At 45.0% G+C, this 14,080-nt stretch overlaps 1 protein-coding gene across 1 annotated transcript in view; it reads left to right on the forward strand.

The window, feature by feature from the left end:
* LOC144178860 (uncharacterized) overlaps window positions 1-10,300 on the forward strand; it is a 45,199-nt gene extending 34,899 nt beyond the window's left edge. The window contains exons 4-6 of the mRNA XM_077706994.1: window positions 3,699-3,719; window positions 5,620-5,711; window positions 8,020-10,300. Of these exons, the coding sequence (XP_077563120.1) occupies window positions 3,699-3,719; window positions 5,620-5,708 (110 nt within the window). The 3' untranslated portion in view covers window positions 5,709-5,711; window positions 8,020-10,300. The remainder of the gene's footprint in view (window positions 1-3,698; window positions 3,720-5,619; window positions 5,712-8,019) is intronic.
* The last annotated feature ends 3,780 nt before the right edge of the window (window positions 10,301-14,080 follow it).

Consider the following 14,080-nt stretch of genomic DNA (forward strand, 5'->3'; position numbering starts at 1 on the left):
CTACCCCTTTAAGCTGCTTTCTACGCCGTGCGGCTAAGGTGGTCCTGATCACCTGCCGTATACAAGCAATAAGCCAGTGGCCGTTGCGGAGTGTTTACTACTGTTGTTTCCTAATTTCTATTGTCTTTATTATAATAATACTTCTAGTGAGCGGAAAACGTGGGAATGATATTTAATAGGCCAATACGTGTCTTTCGGTAGTATGTACTCAGTGCGATCTGGACGCCACCAGTGGTTTGCCTATTGCAATCGCCAAACACGAAATAAACGTCGCCTCCAAGCTTGCATCACAGGCACTTATACATACCTAGCTTAATGATAATACGTATGAATGTCCGTGATAAGACGAGTGACCCATTGCATCGTTTTGAAACATTAAATTACAAGATGAATGAAACCTAGCTGGCCAATGTTCCAGTCATTGCGGCGGAGCTTCTGCACGAAGCGAGTGTTACAGCTGTATGATTGGTTTACGCTTCTGTTTTAACCACGTGCAATGAATTACGTTAAAAAGATTACTTCATAAAAACAATTAAAAACAAACGCGAGGAAGTTTTCAAAGATACCCCTTTTATTCAAAAAGAATTATAAGTGCTCTTGCGCCTTGCGTAAAGTGCGAATGCAGCTTGCACAAACTACATAAAAATATCCAATAAAAAATTGGTGTTCCATGTTGTGACATTTTTAGGTGCGGAGTACCTTAGGACCGCACAATGTCCGTCTGCGTCCGTGCACATAGCATTTACAATCGCAAAAAATCACACAGGCACCATCCTGTGTCTGGTATACCAGACAGATTTAGTGTAAGTCGTCTTACCCATTGGGCTACGCCCGTGAGTTAGTACCCGAGAGTCAAACGGCTTACTCCCTCGCCTGTAGCGGTTCGGAGTACCTTAGGACCTCCCAATGTCCGTCCGCGTCCATCCGTGGGCACACTATCATCAAGCGAAAATCAAGCGAAATTCGGTTTGAGCCGTGAGTTGCAGTTTAGGGAATAATCAAGGTGCAACTCACGGCTCAAATATAATGACGGTCGGGGCGCAAATCGTATGTCACTCGGGGCGCAACTTGGATATCATTTCGAGTCTCCGTACTCCGCACCCTCGCCATCATCGACGGAGTGGAGATACTACCATTTTTATCCTTATTACGCAAAGCACAGAACAATAACTTTTAGATGGGGTTCGTGTGCTTTCAATAAACAGCGGCAAGAAGCTGAGGGATTACAAACTGAAGGAGGATTTTTTTACATATAAACGTGTCTCCGCAAGTTACCAAACTTGTATCTCCTTAATATTACACAAAGATTACAGGAAGAACAGATCGAACTTTCCCACGAGCAATGTTTTTCTTTTTTTTTTTTTATGGAGCCGCAGACCGAACCATCTCTACGCCGGTCTTTGTAAGGCCTCGCAAGTTTGTTCAAGCGGGACGAATCTCTGCTGATGGGCCTTAAACGTTTATTGAACGCCGCTCGACGATGGTGACGCTTTAATGGCTCGCCTTTCGAGCCGGTGTTAAAAGCGAATTGCACCTAGGAAAGAAGAAAACTTTCGCTATTGACCGCATCAGGCTTGCGCATCCTATCTCCCGCCCTTATCGCGCCCTTCGTTCCTGAAATTAATTTTGCTTTGGACCTTGCGGGAAATCCTTTTCGATGCAGTCAATGCTTGACAAAACAGAAGGGCAGACGCCAGATTGTAGAGGACAATGCAATCAGCCGACTCATCTTGAGAGAAAATGTATGCCCCAAAGGGCCGAAGTCGGGAAAAAAAGAGCGAAAGAAAAGAAGGTTCCAGACTCTTGTTATCGTTTTATTTCCTTTTTATCTATTTTAAACCAGGAATAGATGTCGGTTCTGTTTCCCGACTGGTGGTGCTTTGGAACTTAGTGGCGACCGCTTTGTTGGCCTCATGCAGTATATTCAAACAAACAAACAAGCAACAAGCAAACAAGCAAACAAAACGCAAATAAAAAATTATGTAGTTTACACTTACATCTGCCTGTTGCAATTTCGTAACTGTTCGTTGCTTGAGCTAGAGAAAATATGTTGTGCAGTAATGCATTTTTTTTACGCATCCACGTCTTCAAGACACACACAAAAAAAACAGCCATATATGCCGACTAGGATGACGTAACCTGCGATTTAGTCGGTTTTCGAGCGCTCGAGTTTGGGAGTGAAATCGAAATCCGGCTGATGTTAAGTCCACTTTCATGTATCCGTGGAGTTCAGTGAGAAATATTTTCCCTTGCGTGCCTGCAAGGGCTCAGTTTGATGAAGCAACCCAACGCATGATAGGCTTTTCGTGGATGAGGAAGAATGCAGATTATGTAGTTTTATAACAAGGGTCGCTGTAAAAAACTACTGCAACGTCACTATATACAATCGTGACTACAACATCCTTCACGCGCTACATTCATCTGTACATTGTTTCGTCAGGTCTACTGCGGGCACTTCTGGTCGGTGTCTCCCCAACAAGTATGGCCCGGGCAACTTATTCGCCAAAACCTAAGCACAATAACCCGGTTAGGCTGCTGGGCAAGCACAGCCAATTCAATTTTTGGAGTAGCCGCTGTCTCGACATCCAATGTAGAGCGCGAACATTCCCTAAATTGGTTTCGCTACACAATAGCATTTATGCTATTGCGGGGGTTATGGTGCGTAAACAAAGGCCCGGCGTTATTCCCTCAACGCAATTAGTCGATCGCGACGGCTGCGTGTTAACCCAATTAGCCGTCGACGGTGGACGCCAGAGAAACGCTCGTTGCTGCGAGTCGTCGGCACGAATTGAAGTGGACGCGGAAACGGTGTTACTAGCCACAAGTAGAGAAGCTGCGCTACGTCTGTTGGCCCGGTATTCCGTTGCTGCGATGTATTGTATGTACGCAGATGGGTGGGTGCAAAGGCAATTTGCCCGCTTTGCCGCCTATCACAGGATTGGTATACGTTGAAGTACATAGGTGGCGCGTGAATTCTGTTTATTGCAGTTCAACTTCATTCCGAATATATAAAGCCGAGGCAAAGAAGCTGCCTTTTTTCCTGCTTGGCGTGGTTCTGCCTGATTTCTCCACTAGTAGCCCTATTGTTGCGGCGCTAATGCCGACCAGAGTCGGATACTGCAGCAATAACCACTTCCACCAAAGGCAGAAAAGGAAGGGACTGTTCAGAAGAACGCGCTCATGAAAACAAGTGCAACAACTGCGTTAAAATTTGTGTCACATCAATATCCCCATAGCAATTTAAAGTTTAATAATGAATGCAGAACAAAAAAGCAGAGACAGGAAAAAGAAAATAACGTAACTGCAGCGGCTTGAATTTCAATTCGAATTCAAAACGTCTCCAACACAAGCGCAGACGCTCCAATCCCCCTCCGCCTTTTTTATCATTTCGACGAGCAGGTAGAGTTTACTGCTTAATCCACTGGATGTGCCATGCCGCAGTATCCCCGCATGTTTTACGCCCAACATCTTGCATTGATCCAATGACATGGTTCTGGCAAAAGAAGAGCGCCCACATTTATGCGTCTTTATTTGCTTATTGTCTTAGTTCTGAAGAACTCCGCATGAATCATTGCCGTATATTAAAAAAAAACGGCAATCTTCGCGTTGCGGAGTTGCGTCGCCGAACATGTTGGACATCCGATTCTTCGTGCCTCACCGCCTAACCTTCCGTTTCATTCCTTCTCTTCCCTTTGCAGAGCTTACCTGGGGAGCCTACGGTGAGTGGCCGAGAGGCCGCATTTACGAGCTCGTATATTCCCTCCAGCTGCAGGATCGGGAGACAAATTTGGCCCGCTCCTCGCGGCGCAGCGCCGTCGCACTGTACCATTGAGCGCACAAGCGCACCCGGCGACCATAAATAATTTGAGGGCCCAACGTGAGCTTGCTCGCTCCGTTTATTGACCAGGCACGAACAACTCTTCTCCGGTTGAAGTTTCTAACTGCCGTTGCCTTTACTGCTTCATCGGTATTGCGATAGAGGTGGGCAGGTGGTAGAGAGAAACGTGATGCGTTGAAAACGACCTCTATCCAATGGGCCTTTCAGTGAGTACTGCGGAGGATTCACGCATTGCGGCTGACTTCACTAAGGAACAAGGGAGCAGAAAGAATTTAGCTTTCGTTGCCGCTGGGCAGACGGAAACGAAGTGTGTGGTTGCCTAGAGGATTCACCGCAGTTTGATATTTTTGCAAACGCTGATCGAAGCCCTTTTAATGCGCAGCATTCTTTTACGACACTCTACACTCTAGACAATCCCACACATTAGTGAACAATTCTCTGAATTTCCGCAGATTTTTTTACCTTCTTCGGTACAAAAAGTAGTCGCGCTTGGACTAAACATAAATTAACATACAAGGCGAACAGGCTTTCCTATTTTTTTCCGAAAAAAGAGGACTGAGTTTTTCCGAATAGGGAAGTGCTTACCGCCGCGAAAAGACGGATTCCCAGATTCCCAGCTTCATGCGCGAAAGAATTTGGACGCCCACGTAGTGATTCTCTTTTTTAAACCATTCTCTACGTCTCAGCCCCCCTCGCTTCCCCGTCCAGTTTCGAAACGCATACCAGAAATTCAAACGAAGAGAGACTTCGGTGACACCCTTAAATGCAGTTTTTCAATGCTGGGATTTAAGCACTTGTTTGTTGAAACCAGTTTATCAGGTGTCCGAAAGCTTGTAATAAGGGCATTTCTTAATAATCGTTTCTTTACTTGTCAAGTCAGCATTATTGGCAAATTTTTCTATGCCCTTAGCCATAATCAAATGAAGGAAAACATTTTTTTTTATTTATCTCACTCTTTATATCAGGCGGTCTACAGTAAAACAGCCGCACAGTAGGTTATTATAGAAGGCTTACGGCGTCGATTAAACACCAAGCCTGAAATTGATTGATTGATTGATTGATTGATTGATTGATTGATTGATTGATTGATTGATTGATTGATTGATTGATTGATTGATTGATTGATTGATTGATTGATTGATTGATTGATTGATTGATTGATTGATTGATTGATTGATTGATTGATTGATTGTAGGGTTTGGCGCACGCCGACGCGACACAGCCGATGAGGCACGCCGTAGTAGATGTCCCCGGATTAATTTTGACTACTGGGTATCTTTAACGTGAGCCCAAATCTCGAACACACGGGCGCTTTTGATTTTTGCCCCCATCAGAAATGCGGCCGCCGTGACCTGGAACTGAACCCGTGCCCTTGAGCTTAGTAGCGCACTGCCTTAGCCACTGAGCCACCGCGGCGGATATCAAGCTTGAAATATATGCGAAGAATGAATAATGCCTTAATCGCTGTATAAACTACGCTGCAGAACCATCATACAATTTGCATACGCCTTTTATATGCGCATACCAGGCATCATTGTCATATTTTTATGTTCTATTGGAACAAAGGCTTCATTCAAACATAAGTATGCACACTCCGCTATTCTTACAATTTGACACTGCCCTAAGAGTTGCCGTGGTAGAACTCCACTACGTTATTTACCAAGAAAGTGTGTACCTTTGTAGCAGCAGAAAACGGATTCATTGGTATGACCTGATAATATTTTAGCCATTTATTACTCACATAATTTGCTCAATTTTATGTTTCGTTTCATTTTGCACAGGTTCTGCCAAAGCTTCATCAATGTCGACTGTATCGCTATCCTGCATCGGCGCTTCCTTAAGCATCTATATACTCTTTGTGCCGCATTGACCGGTGAGTCGCGAAACAAGGAAACAACTTTTTCCGTATGATACACGGAGTTTGTTTGGGGACTTGTATAAAACTGAAATATTCAATTCAGGAAGGGTGTTTCTTTACTGGTGTACAAAAAAAGGAATCTAAATAATTTCCGTTTCTTATTGCAACCCTGAGCTGAGTACTTTATGCATGTTTCTCATATAATTGTTTTTTACTCGCATTTGCTCTTTATTGCGAGTATGCGCGTAAAAGGCTTATTTTTAATTGTGCGTTTACGTTTGGGGGTTAGTTCTATGTACGTTCGATGTTACCATTGTGACAACACTCTGTTTCGTGTCGCAATGTGACCTTGCGCAAGCGCTTCCACATAAAACTGCGCCTGGTGGCATTTAAACGAACGCCTTTAATTAGGTGCGCAGTGGTTATTCTGCTTTCGTAGAGTAAGCGTAATTCCATTCTTTAAAATCATTCTATAAAGGTGCACAGGTTTAATGTCGGCTCGATCTGCGAGGTAGATGTTCGTGTAAGGAAGCATGCCACCATTGCGGGTGCGACGACGGGCGATTGATATCACCAGAGTGTTTATATTGGCCTATGCAAGCAAGCATTTCATAGGTTACAGGCAGTAACTTTTTATCAATGCAACATTCAGGCGTGAATTGGCAAGGAATGCGAGCACCTATATAGTCCAGAATAAATATAAACGCAGCCACTGAAGAAATGTCCTGACAGCTTGGGTAAGAAAGTGCCTTGTGGCAGGGAATAACAATTGTTTGCATTCTCTCTGTTATTAGGAAATATAAAAAAAAAACAGAACACATACTACTGGTTCTGATTTATTTACTTGTTAGTACAGTGCAACCCCGTTCACACTTTCTCATCGAACCGGGAAAACAAAACGTAACTAGCACGAAAACGCAGCAGTGACTGGAAAATGTCGAAAATGAACGAGAACAACGTAGCTTTGACTTGCAACCATGCATTTCTGCAACTAGGGATTTCTAACCTAAAAAAACTCTAGAATGTAGGATTGCCGCTTTTTGCGATCGCTGGAAAGCACCACGCGTGGCAATGCAAGGTTCCTAGCGATGTCGACTCCCTTCCGCGCTGACTGCTTGTGTACTGCGCTTCGTGCGTCAAGTTCTTCCTAAAGGGAAAGCTCCTCCCGTTATCGTGACGCCATCAAGGCACGACAAAATTCGCGGTTGCAAGTTCGACGGTGTTCTCAAAGCTTGAAGCGCACGATGACGACGAGCGCGCACGCTATTCTTGCGGTAGTGCTTTATGGCAAACAAGCACTTCCGGCATTCCGAAGTGAAACTTCCGCTGTAAGCGCAGTGATGATAGTGATAGCATAGAGTAACATAGGGCTATCTATACTCGGTTACAGCTCAAGAAGGCCACATCCTGATGTAGTGTATCACTCCGCCAAAGCGCCGGACCTGTGACGTCAGTGCGCGCGCGTTTTGAAAGGGGTTTGCTATGAATGCGTGATATCGTCTGCCTCGTCTCACGCAGTTTGTTTGTCGTCACTGGAGTCGTTTATAAGCATATTAGGTGCAAAAAATCACGGGAACGGCTCACGCCATGTTCAAAATATTCCCAGTAACGCCCTACTTGCGCCGCGCGGCGAAACATCCGGCTACGGTGATAAGGCGCAGCGGCAACTTCCTCAGAAGCTTTTTGTGCCTGCCCTAAGCAGCGCTAGTATTGAACCAAAAGTGTAAAACATAGGTATATTAGTCTTTTTTGGTAAGATGACATGTCATCACCCCGATACAAAGGGGAAACCAATAGAAATCATCATCATCATCATCATCAGTGCCGTTCTTAAGTTGTCACCGAGTATAGTGGTGACAAATCGCGCCCGGGAGCGGCTTTCTGCAGTCATTTCCGTAGCCAAGCCTGGGCAAGGCTCAGCAAACGTCGAAATGGCGGTCCGTGCATGTTGCCGGGGCGGCATTGGAGTGTCAGATTGCGACGAATGATCCGGGAATGTACTCTGAGCCACGATGTAACAGTGAGGATTTTAATACATCGTACTCTATGCGCGCTGCACCGGTAGTAGACAAAAACAACGGAGCAGGCAGGAAAACGCAGCACTGAGGAACGTAAGGGCGAGGTTCTACTGTAATCAATCGTGCGAATGAAACATGTAAAAAACAAAGTAAGCAAATAAAATAACATGAGACAAAAACTCAGTCTGCGATATCCCCACAGCTCTCCCAAGAAATGGCGCTCCTCGGCACGCTTCGCAACTGTTGTTGTTTTTGCTGTTGTTGTTGCTGCTGCTGACTTTACACCTGTTCTTGTTTTTTTTCAGCTATTGAGCTAAAGACGCAGCAAAGCGGCCAACGCAACGTGGGACATTTCTCATTCCTCGTGACGTAATGCGACGGTGTATGTGTGTTGTGAACACAAAAAGAACGCGAGTGCTAGTTACATAGCTTTCGCCTCCAGACACAACGTGGACGTCACGGAAGTGCGCACTTTTGCCACGGTGTGGTGACAGTGAACAGCAAGCCGCAAAAAAAAAAAAAAGAACGTGAAAAAATCTTCCGGTAATCCTGGACGGACATTTCGGCGATAAGCTGCGGCAGCAAAGTGTCATAGTGTCAACACTGTCAGTAACTTCTACGACGTTCCTATACCCTCCACATCGTCCAAGAGAATGCCACTAGCGAACCTATTTTTACTTGTGCGGGAAAGAAAAAGAAAAAAAGTGAGTACTCAAAAGAAATGGTAATTTCGCCAAAACGCATCGACAATGTTGGCACGCTTTGTCCATTTGTTATATATAGTATGTTTGCTCATAATTATATGGTTATCCTAGGGTGTATTTATTGCTTGGGTCTTTTTTTGGACTAACTGAGATCCATCGATTGCAGATACTTTGTTTATGGTTTCGGCCTGTCATTCAGAAAGCGCTGTTAAAGTGATTTTGAGAAGCAACCTTGCAATTACTTCGGTTGTAAGAAAAATAATTTATCTTGTGCATATTGACGGCCTTAAAGAACGAGCAAGGCTAGAAGACCGCAAAAATAAAAACAACGTACAATATATGTTCTTTAGATGTGTCGATGAAACAAATGTGGTCGTTCTTTGTATTGCAGTTTAAATTGGTAACAGGAGTGTGTTACGACGTAGGCCAGTTCCACGCCCATTGCAATATCTGACGTTTTTCTTGTTACCATAAGCTTATCCTGGTTTTACTCATATAGCAATAATAAAAAAGACAGGGCTTAAAGTTGAGGCAAAGTCTGGTCTGGTCTGAGGCAAAGTCTGGTATCCAGGAGGTCCTCTGGTTAGAGCTAATGATAAGGCAACTGGAAGCTTTATGTTCCGTGCAGAAATACTGGCTCATGACAGGTTTAGCAAACCGAAGCTCTAACAACTCTTACGGTTTTAAAAATTTCTTCTCCTGTGGCCTTAAATTACAAACGCCTAATTCTCACAATAAGAAATTCTGTACGTCAGTCCCCGGCGCTTTAGCGCAATCGAAACATAAGCTGCGTTTTATTAGCAGCTGTTTTATAGGAGGTTATCGTGTCACATTAAATGCCCAATGCTATCTGGTTTATAGGCTGTGCCAAACTACATTGCACGAAGTAAAAATGCCACCTTACTCAGTTCGAATAAGAAGTTGCTTTGCTATCTTTTTTTTTAAATAATCGCGAACTTATTCAGCACAAGTGCAGATGGGGACAACTCAAAAGGCAAGGCTCGGATCTCAGTTTTTCGCACGGAAGGTGTGACGTACAAAACTAGAATGTGCTTGATTGCTCATATGACACACCTTTCCAAACGATAAAAATTACGCCTCGCAATTATCATGGCACTTCTATCACACTCAAAGTATGGTGGTCGCACGAACCGGTAGAAGTTAAGTGCTCAAGAGAACATTATTTTACTCAACACAACTGCTACATAAATAAAAAAAATTTCTTGTTTTCTAAACAAAGGTACCATACAGCATCAACTGCAGACGTCGGTATGAACTTTGCCGGGAGTCTACATTAGAACAATGACTGAAAACAAAAGGCGACTATGAAAAATATTTATATTTGTTTGTTCCAAGAGGACCCCAAGACACCCTAACCATCATACAGAAGTGCAAAGAATTCTGTTTAATCAGAGGTTCGTCCTGATATTTTTCGGTTGAGGCGATTATTTGCGATCTTCACTGATGTGGTTCTTGATTGCATTCTCAGCTCCCGTACAGCTGCCGACATGCGCGAAGATCATCACGTGTTATACATTTTTAAATATCTAACTGTTGTGTATTGAGTGTGACACTTCGTGGATTGTAAACGGAGACAAATGACTTTGCACTAGTTAACCAACAGGCATGAAAACAGGCACACATGCCTCTCTGTTTTGTGGTTAACTGCTGTGGCGCCTGTACGGAAGAGCCTTAACAATCTTGAACAGTAACTTGTTGTTTCTTATTAGTGTTCCTGAACGGGCAAGTGTGGCACCCTTCTGTTTATTCTTGTACATATGTGCAGAGAGACATTTATAAACGAAGGTGTTGCCGAGATCACTGTACACGATGTGTTTTTTCGCGCCTCACTCCGAATAAAACTTGTTTAGGTTGTTCACATTGAATGTGCGTGTCGCTTCCTTGAACACTCATATTCGGCGTTAAAAGCTGCTTCTGGCACTTGTGATAAAGGTAAGGTGTCTCTTTACTGTCCTCTTATCCCGCCTCTCTTCGACGCCGTTTTTTGATCCGGGTATTTCATTTATTTCGTAAAATCGAAACCGCCCGAAATTTTATTAAATCAACGCTGTTATTTCGGTTTCTGCACTTGTATTTTGACTTTAGCCTTCCCTAGGTTATATATGTGCTAAGCGTCGCTGACATGTATGAACCGCCCCTGCTGAGAGGCGAGAGTTGGAGCGACTGTTTATTCCGACACTCGGCTGTGGAACAACCCCAGAGGATGATGTTGGTTAGGGGGAAAACGGCGGTGGAGATCATGAGGATGGAGACAATGGTGACTACCACTGATGTATTTGAGATGTGATGCTTACTTTTTGATAGAGGCGATATGCTTGCTGGGAGTCAGTTGTGGTGATGATGGAATCTGTCATGGCCCTGCTTGCATCCAGGTTTTTTTGTAAGGTTCTGGAAGTGGTAGTGGCGAGTGTGGCGGACATAAGTGGTTTCTTACGAGTCATTAATGGTAAACGGCGGATCTCTTTTTTTAACCGTTAGTCCTCCTCGATAGCGCCACCATACTGCGCAGGGCCGCTGCCAGCCTTTGCGTTTTTTTTTTACTGTATTTGCACTTGGCTTGTTTTTGTTACGGTAGGTAGTCATCGTTTCGTAAAACGTTGAGTATATTCGACTGGTGATCATCCACATTATTTGGACATCACGTCAGGGAATAATGCGGCACACACCGCTGCCCACAAATTTACTATTCAGGGACTTCTAGAAAATGTAGAATAGCATGTCAATGGGGCAATGTCGACTAGCATATACATTGCCACCAAGTTTAGTAGTTTAGGGAAGCTTTGCCTATGTAAGCGTCGGGTTCAAGCATTTTTATAACCCATTTAATGTGTGCTTGGCGCTTGCTCTCCTCCTCGCAAGGCTAGGCTCTCTCCACATCGTTGCGCCCGCGTTACCCCACTTCGTCCACAGAAAGCCTCTTACCAAAAATAGCTTCGCTATTATAAGAAAAGAGTTTCCACCCCTGTTGTTACAGGCAGATCGAGAGACAAAAGTAAAAAAAAAAAAAAAAGATGAGACTGTACCAACACATGGTTCACAAGCCGTGCGAATTCGCACGGCTCGCGGGAAAATTGAATTTCTTTGAACAATACTCTGTTCAATTCATCCCGATGGGGTGGAGACTCGGAGGGGAGAAGAGCGTGAGAACTTACCGTGGAGAGCGGCGGGAGGGTTACTTGGCAGAGGCGGCAGACGCCTATCGTCTTTTGACGACATTTGCACTGAAGCAAATAGATACAAGGTCAGTTTTTTGTGTCTCACGCGACACACCTCGGCAGTCCGAGAGCTTTCTTCAAAGCTTTGCAAACTGAAGTCGTCTACTGTTAATGTGCTTTTCTGTTAATTTTTCAGGGCTGAAGATGGCAAACCGAAGCATTTTACAATCACATAATCTTCTCGAAGATCTCACCATCCCTCCTCGCAGCAGAATGCCCGCACTACAAGTCACCCATTACGGCGAATCATCTTGCAGTCCCCTGCCCACATAACTACAACCCCAGTAACAACCCATCCCTTGAGCAGTGGGAGTCTGGTCTAACCATCTAGGCATCGAAAGTTTAAGAAGCCCTGGTGCAATGCGCCCTGGAGTAGGCGCAGGTTCGGGGCCTCCTGGACGTGGGAGGCTGGCCACATCTCCGTCCCGATACCCTCTTGCTAAAAAAATGTTTATTCCTCCTTCCCATTTTATAATATTTGTTTCCCTGATGCGCTCGCTTCGTCGGCAGGAAGCCCTGTTTTGACATTTTTAGGCGTATAGAACACGAAGCTTAATTAAAGAGCACGCTTAAGCCTTTTCCAACGGTAAAATAAGCCTGCCTGCTGCCATTCCGGACCGCTGTTTGTGCAGCTTCACTTGAAAAGGTTCTGTATCGATTTTAGTAATAGTACTGTCGCAGTTCACGGACCGTGAAAATACTGTTACCATTACCGGGCCTTGCCAACACGTACGAAATAGGTGTCGTTTGGTAACATGAAGACGCGGATGACTATAAAGAAGACGCTGGCTGGTTCGTCCCGCTGGCTCTTTTCGCGCGTAGGCCCTCTTCGAAGTCCCCATGTCCCCGTCGCAATTGTTCGAATCTTCGAAGGACAGTATCACATACAGGCAAATAGTAATAAAAAACTGGACGGACAGGCACGAGTGAAAAACTGTGTGCCGCTAGCAAAAGTGTGTTCAGCGAACTCATGATTTATTCAAATTGGTTTCCCCGAGATGTAAAAGGGTCACGTAAATAGAGTGCGCGCGCGTATGCAAAAACGACTAGACAAATCCAAAAGACAGGCAGAATACTTTTAGAAGAGATCTCCAAATCGAATTTTAGGGCTTCATTGTAAAGGTTGCTCACAAATAAGATTCTTGAACATGGTAGAACGTCGGTTATTTTTCTTCATTTTTTTTTTTTGCGCTGCTAGGCCTCGCTCACGGAGCGCAGGCATATTTTCAGACATTTGCGTTCGGCTGCAAGGTCAGTGCGCACTACGCGGCCATGGATGGGAAAAAGGACGGCTCGCTATTTCAGCCTCGTAAAGGCATGCTTGTTGCGAGTAAAGTTCTCGTTTATTAGTGGAACCGGCGTGAAATGCACATTGAGAAAGAGCCACTCGAACTTCATGTTTCCCTTTTAGCCCCACGCATGAGACTGCTGATCCTGTTAGGCGGTATGAGGCGAGGAAAGATCTGCAGAAAGGACAGGCCGTGCCGCGATCGCTACCAGCCCATTCATGAATGCCTTCTAAACTTTAGGAAGGTGTGTCATGCGTGGTTTGCTAAATTATACGGCAGAAAAAGGTGTGTAACGCTCTGTTCAGAAAATAAATAAGCACGCTTTTGATCGTTTCTTCATTTGATAAAACGGTATATATTTATAAAGCCAGAAAGAAGAAAAAAATTCCCCGCATTTCGCCGAGGGGAAGAATGTGAAAGTGCGAATGCACGAGTTGAATTTGCGCGGTTCGGTAATGTTCGCTAAAGAGAGATCACACACACACACACACAACTACAAAGAAAGAAAGATGCATTTATTCACAGACACCTATTTGTGTTGTCGTTGTACTTGATTGCTAGAGCGGATCTCAGCTTTGAAATTTCGCGTCAGTACTCCTTTAAGCAGGTGCATTAGCCCTTCTCACGCCCGATTCTTGGCCAATCCCCCACGTGGGTATGTGCCATGTCAGCGGCCAGGCAGCGCGCGCCTATCTCCCCCCGTTGCCAAGGAAGACGAGGAGATTCCTGGCCAATCCCCCACGTGGGTATGTGCCATGTCAGCGGCCAGGCCGCGCGTTCGCACGAGCGCGGACATCGCCGGTGGACGCAGGTTCAGGGTCGCTTAAGAAGTGCATTCGCGCTTAAAAGAACAAACAAGCAACCCAGGTGCAACAAAATGAAACATTGCTTAGCACTTTAGCTCAGCCGTCCTAAAAAAAAAAACATCCCCCTCGCGAGGGGCACGATCAAATGCAGAGCATTTCTGCGGGGGGGCGCGCCTGCAAGTCGTATGGATTACGTATTGGTTGTTGTTGTTGTAATTGTTGTCTTCCAGCGTAGACATTGTCGATGAAGTCGATGGTGAAACGTGCCGTGAACCCCCTGCCGCGGCTATGACGCAACGTGGAGCGGCTATGACGCAACGTGGCGCGGCTA

The sequence above is a fragment of the Haemaphysalis longicornis genome, unplaced genomic scaffold, assembly GCF_048455015.1.
Source record: "Haemaphysalis longicornis isolate Haplotype H1 unplaced genomic scaffold, Haemaphysalis longicornis Haplotype H1 scaffold_4, whole genome shotgun sequence".
NCBI classification, from domain to species: domain Eukaryota; kingdom Metazoa; phylum Arthropoda; class Arachnida; order Ixodida; family Ixodidae; genus Haemaphysalis; species Haemaphysalis longicornis.